Below are 12,194 nucleotides of genomic sequence, written 5' to 3'. Positions count from 1 at the left end.
TGAAAAGGTCAACATGGGGGTTTTCATAGTTTTGTTTGGAAACGACATGTGTTGACAGAGGGTATTTCATGTCGTACCATCCACAATGACGTGGCAGGAGAATAGAATAGCCGAGCGTAGCGAACCATGCAAGGGGACACGGTGCTATGTTTTAGTGTCAATGTTGACTGTGTTGACATCTGGGACAAAAAAGATGCAAAACTCAATTTCAGCCGTTGGACTGTCGACCTTCCCCATGTCAACCTAATGCTTGTGTCTACCTAATGACCCTATCGACCTAACCCATGTTGACTTTCAGTCATGTCGATCTTCCTGCGTGTCGACCTAATGCTTGTCGACTTAGTTGCTGTCTATCCAATGATCCATACACTGTGCATGGCACCACTTATACCATGTTCTCATTGCCACCCCTGCAAAATCCCAGGTTTTTCTTGCTGGATTTTTGGGGGGCACAGAGCTTGTCAGCTCAACAGACCCCCTTCACACTGCACCTCAGACCCGGGAATTTCCCAGGTCTGCCCCTTTCACACTGCTCTCCATGGTCTGCCTTCCAACAAGTGTGTGGAATGTTATAGCAGCTTTGATTGGATGTTGGGAAATTTGTACAAATTGCTGTGATAGGCTGTTTAAAAGCAGCTTTTATTGGCTGGCTAAAGATGATGTCACATATCACATGATTACATCCCCCAAGCTCGTTTTTGTGTGAAAAACCTGGGTCTGTGCTGTTCACACTGCCATACACCCGTGTATTACCCAGGAAAAACTCTGCAAAAAACCCGGGTGTAATTGCAGGGGCATAACACCCTGGAATTTCACAAAGACCCTTTCACACTGAGACAGGACACGGGAATTTTCAGCTTGCCCCGGGAAAAACCCGGGTTTTTGCGGCAGTGAGAACGGGGTATTAGTCACAGTCTGTGAACAGGGTCTCCACATAGTAATACAAAAGGAAAGAAAACCCTATATAAAAATAAATAGCTTTGTCTACGCAGACCCTAGAAGGAATTGTATAACAAATATTCATTTTAATGTCTGTTTTTTAAAGATTCGGGAAGTGACTTTTACAGTTATGCCTTATAACCCTTTTACTGCCTGATTCCATCCTGGAATGAATATCAGAATACCGGCTTTCTGCCATAGACCAAATATACAGCATAGAACCCTCCACCACCTACCTTTGTTTTGTGGTGAAATGAATATGAGGGAAACCAAGTGCTTATGAAGAGCAGGATGTGGGTAGATGTTCTCTGACAAAGCAATAACATAACACTGAATGAAATGTCAATATTAGGAATGTATTCCTGCCATTAAAAGTAATGAGAAGGTAATATGTACCACAAGTTCTCCTGTAACCCAATCTACTCATATGTTGGTTTCCAACCAAAACGGTCCAGTTTACCAAGTCAGAGGTGAGCTATACAGTAGTTGGCGGCTATTCCACTAGCATTGTTTGCATAGCACTTATTTCATATACTGCAACTCATTTGTTGGCGAAAGTGCGTTTATCTGGGTTCATTTGGTACATGCGACTGAGACGTGTAAGACCAATGGGGCATACACACGAGGAGATGTGCTAGAGCATTCTTAGCGATGCTCGATCACTCAGAACGCTCAGCAAGTTGCGTATCGATGTGGCACTGAGCGATCTGTCAGGGCCAGTGTTCTCCGGTGAGAACACTGGCTCTGTGTACTAGATTTATCTAGCATGCTGGATATTAATCGCCGGGTGATAGCGACATGTGGCGCTGCACATTGCTTTTACTAGGCCTAGGCTATCATGTAGGGGCATTTTCAAAGTGATCTATTTAGAAAATGTCCTCAATTATTATTTATTATTTTAACCACAATGGAGACGGAAAAAAGAATCCAGAAATACCATTGTAGTAATACCTAGAATACATTAGTTCTTGTTTGGGCTGCTTCACATGACATCACTGGATACGTCTGTGCTGTTGTTTCATCATTAATGCATTTTTTGTTTCCTCCAGCCCTTGTTTTCTTTCTCTCTCCCCCCTCTTCAACCAGAGGATTGCAGACACTGACTGTTTGCTTAGAAGAGGCAAAAAGTTAACAGCAGTATAGGTGACAGGTTTTTTTTTCCTATGTGCTCATCCAAGCTATTAACACCGCTTCTATTTTAATGAAATATTAATACACTTACCAGCACTTCTATTTTAAATGCCCCGCACCTCCCCTTGCCAGCTTGTAATTGAAACTTATCACTTGCAAGGTTGATGCCAGCTGTAGAATGACAGGTGTCCTTTATCTTCATAAATAGACAGTAATAAAGAGCTGCGGCGTTCCCAACAACAACATTGGCAGCTGGATTATGAGGATGATGAGACACGGCTACCCAGTGAGTGTAAATGATTTGTGTTCTCGCCGTTCGGCACTGTGGGTTCTACCTGCAGATACCCTTCCTGATGTGCGCACCTATTTATTAAGGACCATAACAAAAATAGATTGTGAATGGAGGAAGAGGCCTCACATTACAGCTCTTGAGTCGATTCTCATTGACTGCTTGCCCAGTCTGGTAGGAAATGTCTCTGTGTTATTTATGAGTGTTTGGTTTGTGGGCCTCTCTCTAAGCTTCCTCATGCGTAACTAATGCAGTAACATTTCAGTTATGTCTTTTTCCCCAAAATCGTGTAGAATCAGAGGTGGGGGTTTTGAGATGTGACTTTTTTTTATTTTTGTACGAGAGACTTGTGCGATTGTAGGGACAAAGTCTAATATTTGCAAAACACTTTTTACGGGAATGTTTTTGTGCCATAAAGATAATTGTCGCAGAAAACTGGTTCCCTGCGCAGTCCATTATTGTATTTAAGGAAGGAGTTGCATAAGCTTTTCTGCATAGTAAGTGCCCCACCCCCCCTATACATTCTTATTTCTGATCTATAAAGGTTCCCATACACTACAACGATATGTCTGACTCTGAATTGTTTTCAATTTCGATGTTTCGGCCCGATTATATAGTTTGAAAAGTGTCAAATCGTTTGTGTTTTCCATCTGATCCAGTGCGCAGTCCCTTGAGCGTCAGATAGGAGCCCCTAGAGCAGTCATACCGCACCAGTGATTTATCGGAATTGGATGGGAAAATAAGTGCTTTTTGCGCATCCCCGGAAGTTTGACTAACGTTTCCAGTCCCCCTAGCCCCTAATCCAGCCCATCAGATATATCTTATGGTACAATTGTATACCATAAGATATATTGCATGCAATTTATCTCGGCTTGGTCAATCGCATGAGATATATGTTATGGAAAAATTACACCAAAGTACCAAATCGGATGGAATCACTCCCGGGAAGGTCCAGGGGGAGTTCAAGGGAAATTCCATCCGACTTCATGGTGAGACATATCCTTGTAGTGTATCTGGCCAAGAGTTTCTTATTGGGAAATTTCAAATAAAAAAAATAATTAAATTAAGCGAATTGTGTTTTATATGTCGCCTTTAAATTCGGTTTTATGGCGAGGAACAGGATTTGTTTCTATTTGGAACCCTGGTTTTGCCTATCACATTGACCATAAATTATTTTAAATGGTCCTGGACCACCAACCCGGGGCACCCCTGCAAGTGTTGCAGGACTCCCCAGGCACTCACTGCACTCCTGTTCATTTTTAGTTTTCCATTTCAACAGATGCATCCGTCTTCTAAAGCTTTCCCGTTGGTTTTTCCCAGTGAAGTTATATGGAAAAATAGAAAATAGTTCCCAGCACAAAATAAGTAAAATAGGCTTCTTTTTAGTTCTGAAATGCAAAATGTTATTTATAAAATCACATTAATTACAATGTGTACAATGAAACAATACAATAAATTGCATATTTGCATAGTGATCAGTTTCTGCAAATTCTATAATTGTAAAGTTTTTATTTTTGTGCAGCGTAGCGCAGCTCTGTGTAACGATCATTCCCGTCTGATTGAGTAAAATGGATAATGGCGCATTTCTTATATATACAGTAGTCCTCATAGTAGGTGGCTCCAGTCACGAGTGCGGAGAGTTACTAGAAAGTTTCTTCAATGAAAGTTCTATACGGTTTCTGTTTGCAAGAGCTGCCAGCAATTTGGGCTAATGTTGCATGTTATACACTATACAGCTCATCTAACAGCTTAGTGCTTGGACGTGGATCTTCTCCATAGATAATATATGTTGCCTATGTGAGAGAATTCTGTGGAAACCATGGACCGTAATACTAATAAGCTTTTTTTCCAATCATTTATTGAAGTGTATTGTTGTTTTTTTAATATAGCTCATACTTTTTGGATAACCTACATGTTACAAGTAGTATTTGTTCAAAACTCGTTAAAATGACTGCGCAATGGTGCACCATAATCTTAATAAAAGCCTCCTGAAATTCATAAATGTTCGTGTTTGGGTTTTCTGCCATCTTCTGATTCCATTTTGTTTTTCGCTGTGCAGAACCGAGCTACAGGCTTAAAAATGACCACCTCCTGGAGTGATCGTCTCCAGAATGCCGCAGATCTTCCTGCTAATATGGATGGCCTTGCAATGAAGAAGTATCGCCGAGAGGCTTATCACAGGTGAGCGGTGCCGGTTTTAAACCCCAGCAGTTAAAATGACAGTAGAGTTTGAAATGCTTTTTCATTGGTCGTTAAAGGAGCTGGTGTTGGAGCCACTGGCGATACCTACAAAATAACTTGCAGTACGAATGACATGAGTAATACATCTAGAACATAGAACAAGAGAAGAGGTGTAATGTGGTTGCCCATTCGCACCTCTGGGGGTTCATTTAGAGGTGGACACTAATCGGCTATGTATATGCAGGAGATACTGTATCCTCATTTAAAAGACTCCCACTACAGACTTCTGTGATCCTCTGATGCGCTGGAGGATGCGGCATCAGATCACCTAATGTGGTCATTGGACATCTGGGTAAACCTTAGATTACATGGGATCCTTGGTGAAATCATGCTACAGAAGCCAAGAAATTGGCACACCTGCAAAACTGGGCCGACACATCTCCATGTTTTCTGAAACCCTCCTTGTCCTCGCCCCCAAATACTCACATCCTGTCAGTCAGGCTGCTGTGAGTGTCAGGACAAGATCTGCACATGAGCGCAGCGGAATGCGCTGATCTGTGCGTTATATCGGGATAGCGTATATTCATAATTAGCACAAAAACTGAATGTATGTGTGATATATATATATATATATATATATATATATATATATATATATATATATATATATATATATATATATATATATATATATATATATATAGTATATATACTATGGATATACTAGTGTATATATAGTATATATACTATGGATGTAGTCCTTTTTACAAAACAAGAGAACTGGAAGTGTGCTGTTGTATTTACATACAGAATAATAACATACACCTAGAATTGCACACAGAAACAGAAGTGACCGTGTGTGTGTGTGTGTGTATACAGCAGCCTCGGGCATACAGTAGCTGTCACAGCAAGTGTTCCCGTGACTATAACACGCACCAGTAAACTCTATGGATGAACATCATGTGTGATACTAATTGCAGGCCGGCATGTCATGCAGCTTGCTGCGATGAGTATGCCCATCACTGCAACAACGAGTAGGGCTACATCTGCACAGGCACACCAATAACGTACACTGAGATATACACACAGAGGGGTATATTCAATGATTTTTGCGAGCTGTGACTGCGAGCAGTGCTGACTGCTCACACGGTCAGTATTCAACTGACCCCCTGCACACGCTGTTTCCACCTTGCTGGGTTTTTGCAGGGACATGGAAACGGCGTGTGCGGCCGCTAAAACAGCGAGGCTTGCGGCTAAATGCAGCGGACTCCCTGCATTAGCTGCGAGCCTCACTGTTTGGGGGAATCCTCGCCGTCCTCTCAGGTTCTCCCGGAACATTGAATAGGGTGAGCGGCTGGTGCGGGGGTTAAACGGCGAGGGGTCGTTGGGTTTTTTATGATCCCCGCCATTTAACCCCCTTGCCATCCGCATTGAATATGGCCCAGAGTCAGGGAAATGTCAGTGAGCACATGGAGAATTACACCCAACCAGAGAAGTGGAACTGTGCTGTTGTATATACATAGAGAGTAATATTCACTGAAATGACAATAAACAAGTGGTACTGTGCGGTTGTATATGCATACAGAATAAGAACAATACTGTAGAATTACATAAAGTATGCAGAACAAGAGAACATAAAACTGTACATAGAGAGTTAAGTTACTTTTTATTGGTTGTCCATAGCACAAAATATCCATTTCAATGTCAGGGGCACAGTTTTAAAATGTGTTTATAGCACTAATGTTATTACCAATGTGTGTTGTCCTTACTGACTCCTACACTGCCCACCCCCGCAACTCTACAGAATAAAAGTCAAGTCACCTTGAAATAATGTTGTCATGGTGCTGTTACAGGCTGACGCTGCCTGACTGGCTGTGGTTCTGATTCACATTTGAGCTATCATTTGTTTTGGACTATGCGTGCGCCAACTTAGATTACCAACAGCGGTCATAGGGCCTAATTCAGACCTGATCGCAAAGCAAATTTGTCGCAGTTTGTAACCTGTGCAGAGAGAGCTAGATTTGGGTGAGTTATTTTGTTTCTGTGCAGGGTACTTACTGGCTGCTTTATTTTTACACTGCAATTCAGATTTCAGTTTGAACACACCACACGCAAATCTAACTCTCACTACACATTTTACATCTGCCCCCCCCCCCCCCCCCCCTGCAGTGCAATTTGTTCTGTGATCAAGTCTCATAGGGGGCTATTCTGATTCACTCGGAAAAGGCACAATCACTCTCTAATGGACAAAACCATATGCACTGCAGAGGTGGGGCTGATGTGACTTGTGCAGATAGAGTTAGATTTGGGTGGGGGGTGTGCTTCAAACTGATATCTATATTGCAGTGTAAAAATAAAGCAGCCAGTATTTGCTCTGCACAGAAACCATATGTAACTCTCTCTGCACATGATACATCAGCCCCACCTGCAGTGCATATGGTTTTGCCCATTAGAGAGTGTTTGTGCCTTTCTGAGTGAACCAGAATAACCTCCATAGTGAGGACTTGGGTGCAGTGTGATTGATAGAGAGGGCGTATTTGTGGGAGGTAATGGGGATGACAAGTGAAACAGGTATGTCGTGAACATTTGGAAGGGGGGTTTCTGTGTTCAGTTTCAATGGCTCCAGCGGCTGACTTCCATTGGGCATTTTAGCAACCATATTGTTGTCTTTTATATAAATGGATTGAATACTAGATTTACATTGTCATGTACATGCCTGTCACATTGCTAGTGTGGGCGACTCCTAGTCAGACTGTGATCAGTGTTTTGAGGGGACCTGTTCCTCTGTAATGAGTAACACCACAACCATGCTCCAACTACACTTACATTACTAATAGAGGGAGTTCAGAAAGTCCCTCCACAGTGACCGCATGCTACACAAGTCTTTCTGCAGAGAATGTGCGCCAAGTATCAAGACAAAAGGTTGGCTTAAAAATTGAGGATCAAACCACCCCCATGTCACATGACCTCTTTATGTGAACGTCATTCACTTACCTTTCATAAGTGTGTTTGAGGGTCCTTGCCTTCAGAAGTTGAATTGTAGATTGTGAAATCTTCTCATTATGCTGTTTCCCATCCTCTTGCTATATTGGGTATACGATAAAGAAGATATTGCCTATTGTGCTAAGAGAAACCTATAACTCATCATCTTTAAGGGGCTATTTGTAGAGTGCTAACAGCACTTTTTGCCTTTCTGTATTTTTTTGTAAAGAGAACAATGGTTTCTCGATAACACCGTTTCAATCAAATTCCACCCTAGTTAGGATTTTACTGGAAGTTATACTATAGCTATGGGATTGGCTTGACTGGTAGGCGTGGTGTGTTCCGGCTGTCAAGTGCCAAAGTATGTGGATCGGCAAAAACGGCCATGAATTGACAATCTGCGGCCATTTACAACAAAACTGATCCGACCTTTAAAAAGTCGGATCTGACACCCTTCAAATGCTGTCATTAACAACCGCATTGAATAGGTGAGGTGAGTGCCGACATTTCCCCTGTCTGGAAATATTGGCACATATTGAATAAATCCCTTAAGCTGCCCATACATGGCGCGATACGGGCGTGCGTTGTGGGCTTAAATAGCACAGATCACATCACATTGCATTGCATGTGCATGCAATGTGATGAGAACTAAGTACAAAAAGTATGTGCAAGCACATACTTTTTGTACTGTGCGATGAGGTGCCGTGGGAGCGCGCACCTCAAAGCAAGGAATGCACAGCCCGGCATCGGGCCATGTATGGGCTGCTTTAGAACTTACATGTGGTGCTGTGAGAACGATGACCATTGACTTGCCGCATGAACGTGTGTGGTCAGTTACATGGAGTAAGATGTGAGTGGAAAGCAATGCTCATCACCGGGCTGAATAGTCTCTATGATCACCTTGTGTTGTACAGGTTACATTATACAAATTCCTATACCCTTATATCACCTCCTAATAACACTTTTACACATACTGTATAACAAAGGTATAAGTTTGTTGGGAGTGATGTAAACAAGTCACGCAAGTGTGAGTAATCCCGCCGTATTACTAGTAATGTAGTAATACGCTCCGCCCACATTCCCGGCATGCTGACCTATCTGGGCCAGTACGTGTTGTTTCTCCATCATGGATATTAGAGCGTTTACCATTTGAATGAAGTCAACAAAACAGTGTGTTCCCAGTTCTCTTGATTAAAGCCATGACTGTCCCTACAAGTGCCATCAGACCAGCTGGCAAGCCTTAGGGTGCGATAGTGGATTCTGTCTGAGAGCTTGAGCGTGTTCCACCATGGAGCTTTTTGGACCACCCTCCGCCTACGTGGCGTGTAATGACCTGGATGCAGCTCACAGGTATCGTGCGGGATGCTTTCATTTCAATCCTCCTTTTTTAAAAGTTTTTTTTTCTCCAATAATTTGAAATGTGCCTATTTCTATATACACAACATGTAGTAGTATTTATTATTTTATATATATATATATATATATATATATATATATATATATATATATATATATATATATATATATATATATATATATATATATATATATATATATATATATATATATATATATATATATAAATCTTATATATTTTTTTACTATATCTAAAATGGGGAAAAGCTGTAGGATTGCTAGAAGGTTGCATTATAATTGTATCACACTCGGATGTATGTTCTCTGTTGGTTTTGTTGGTGTGTTCAGTTTTGTTTGTTCCTACTGTTGGGTGCGTGATCGAAATAGGAATGACCTAAAGCTATTGCCTGAATGGATTGTTGGATAACAAGGGGAACGTTTCTAAAAACTTGGAAAGTGATAAAGTACCAACCAATCAGCTCCTAACTGTCACAACACTGCCTATAACAGCAGTTAGGAGCTGATTGTTTAGTACCTTATCTCCCCCCAAGCTTGGATAAATCTCCCCCACAATCTTAAATGGTTTTGCATACAGTCAGTGTGTGTGTGCGCCCCCCCCCCCCCCCCCCGTCATGTTAATATAATAACTTTGCACAAGTAGATGAAACTTGTTACCTGGCATTGTGACCATTCCACTGTTACTTATGTATCACTCAGTTTTATTATGTGTTGTGCAATTACAGTTACACTGGTTTCTAGCTTATGACTTGTTAGACAGGATATAGATTTTAATAACCAAACTAAACACAATTGATTTCAAAATAGACTGAGAGCTTGCAAAATCCAACAAGAGGTAAATCTGTTGACACCCCAATCTCCCACCCACACACTGGGGGGTGTACTTCTCAAGTGATCAGAATCGTATGTTTTCTTTTTCGGTAATATATCCCCTAATCCCAGCTAGCAGAAATGTGCCAGTCCAGGGCCCTCAAAGTGCAAGAGAACTGGCAGCAGCAGAAATGGGTGGGAACAAGGCTGAAGGTTTACTAACACACTGACTAGGCACAGCTGTGGGGCTGTCTGATCAAACGTGAACTGTGTGGGGTCCTGAGGACCGAGTTTGAGAACCCCTGTACTAGAGGACTCTAGCCCTTCTACACTATAATTCCAGGTCACTGAACACCATATCTGAGGACACTCCTGGCCATCTCAGCCCCCCAGTTACAGAGCACAGTGGACTAACGGAGAGGGCAGCCAGAATTTCGGCAACACCCAGTTTTAGGCTGTGTCACAGTTGCTTGACATCCATTCACACTGCAGGCTGGACCCAGGTTATTGCAAGGGCTTCTCCTCTGCTGGCACTTAGGGATGACATCATCTGCAAGTGCCGGTGAGATGTCTCTACATAGTGCTAATGGGACCCAGATCAGATGATTATTTTGGGCACCCGTTCATGACAAGCAGTTACCCTGGTTGACCTGGCAATTACCCAGGAATACTATACACTCTATAACGGTGTGTATAATACCATAACCCATGAAAACGAATAAGCGTTTTAGTACGTGATAGCTAGTACAGGTGAAACAAATGACAGCCGATGGTTCGGGCGATATGGTTTATAGCAGGCATGTCCAACGTTGGCCCTCCAGATGTTGTGAAACTACACATCCCAGCATGCTTTGCAATAGTTTTAGCATTCTCTAATAGCAAAACTGTGGCAAAGCATTCTGGGATGTGTAGTTTCACAACATCTGGAGGGCCAACATTGGACATGCCTGGTTTATAGCATCGTGCTGGTAAATGAGCTGATATGTAAATGCTTTAGATGCACCTGTGTGAACACCACAAGCATACAGAACAGGCAATACTAGTTCTGTAGGAAATAAAAGCCCTAAAATCTGATATAATGTAGACCTGATGTAAAGCAGGATTTGGGTGTTTCCAGGATGCAGTTAATGTATTTTTAACTTGCGCTAAATAGGCTGGCACCTGACTTGCTCATGCGGATAATTACCTCCCATTTACAGGAATGTATCTGTCATGTGGCTGCTATAGGTGATTGCTTCCCTTTGTGTAATGAGTCCCAAGTCATTAATAGCCAGCAATATACTGCTTGTTATGTTCACCTGCCGGCACAAATACTGTACATGTAAGAGATCACCTCCTCTAAGGACCTTGTTTAGTTTTATACTCCTGGTCTTGTTTTGTTCAGGATGCATTCTATTACGTCAGGCATGTCCAAACTATGGCCCTCCGGCTGCTGTGAAACTACAAGTACCATCATGCATTGCCACAGTTTTACTAAAAAGGAATGCTAAAACGATTTCAAGGCATGCTGGGATTTGTAGTTTCACAACTGGAGGGCCACACTTTGGACATGCCTGTATTAAGTAATAAATAAAGCTGGTCTACACTGCAGCACGGTGGGGAACAATTAAAAGTGCAAATATGACCTTGTTTATAATAAATCTAGTGCCCTTTGGTTCCAGTGATCCTTTTTCCCATTCTATGTTATTGTACCGCACATGGACCTTTCTCGAATCATAACATGAGGATCGCATATTGGAAACCTGGAATTAGCTATCCGCCCCCATCACTATGCAGCAGAACTGTGAGGTGCCCTCTGTCAGTGCTGCAGTGTTTCTTCTGTCATTGGAACAGATGTACTAAGCTTCAAAAAGTGATAAGTGGCGAGTGATAAACTACCAGCCAATCAGCTCCTAACTGCTATGCTACAGGCTGGGTTTGAAAAATGACAGGAGCAGGTAAGGCCCCCATACACCGATTTGGGCCTGATTTCACCCGATTCAGACTGATTGGGCTGAGAAAATGGGTGAAATTGGCCCAAATCAGATGTTTGACATCCCATCCCCGCGCGCATTGGACTGCACATCCGACCTCCGACTTGGACCCCCTCCCAGCATGCGATCGTGCTGCCCAGGAAGGTCCCAGGTGGCTCAAGGGGAAACGGATTGCCATACACTGCTGCAAGACATTGCAGCAGTGTATGGCCACCTTTAGCTGGTAGATTTATCACTCTCCACTTAGCTTAGTACATCTGACCCATTGTCTGCAAACTGGAAGAGTTGAAACCAAACTGCACCGCACTTGTTTCTAATGCAAGTAATAAGTGGGCCATAGAGTCTTAGGAACTGACATCGCACTGCTGCGCAAACCTCCCCACATCTAGCCTGCTGGCATATTAAACAGCTATTCTAGTTACGCTATGCAGTGACGTGACCTCAGTAGCGCAGAGCGTCTTTACATGCTCCTATTTTCATTACAGTATATATGCAGAATAGGATGCACGAGCAGC

General features: G+C 42.5%; 1 protein-coding gene across 2 annotated transcripts in view; it reads left to right on the top strand.

Moving 5' to 3' along the window:
- NT5C2 (5'-nucleotidase, cytosolic II) overlaps positions 1–12,194 on the top strand; it is a 79,806-nt gene that overhangs the window by 19,181 nt on the left and 48,431 nt on the right. Inside the window, exons 2-4 of one of the 2 annotated variants that reach the window (XM_083149257.1) lie at positions 1,989–2,082; positions 2,279–2,356; positions 4,419–4,540. In XM_083149257.1, the coding sequence (XP_083005383.1) occupies positions 2,330–2,356; positions 4,419–4,540 (149 nt within the window). In that variant the 5' untranslated portion in view covers positions 1,989–2,082; positions 2,279–2,329. The remainder of the gene's footprint in view (positions 1–1,988; positions 2,083–2,278; positions 2,357–4,418; positions 4,541–12,194) is intronic. The other variant, XM_083149258.1, reaches the window with a different exon arrangement.

This window comes from Crinia signifera, chromosome 6 (assembly GCF_055691185.1).
Source record: "Crinia signifera chromosome 6, ASM5569118v1, whole genome shotgun sequence".
Lineage (NCBI taxonomy): Eukaryota > Metazoa > Chordata > Amphibia > Anura > Myobatrachidae > Crinia > Crinia signifera.
Note: the sequence above shows the minus strand (reverse complement) of the source record. Positions and strands in the feature narration are given on the sequence as shown.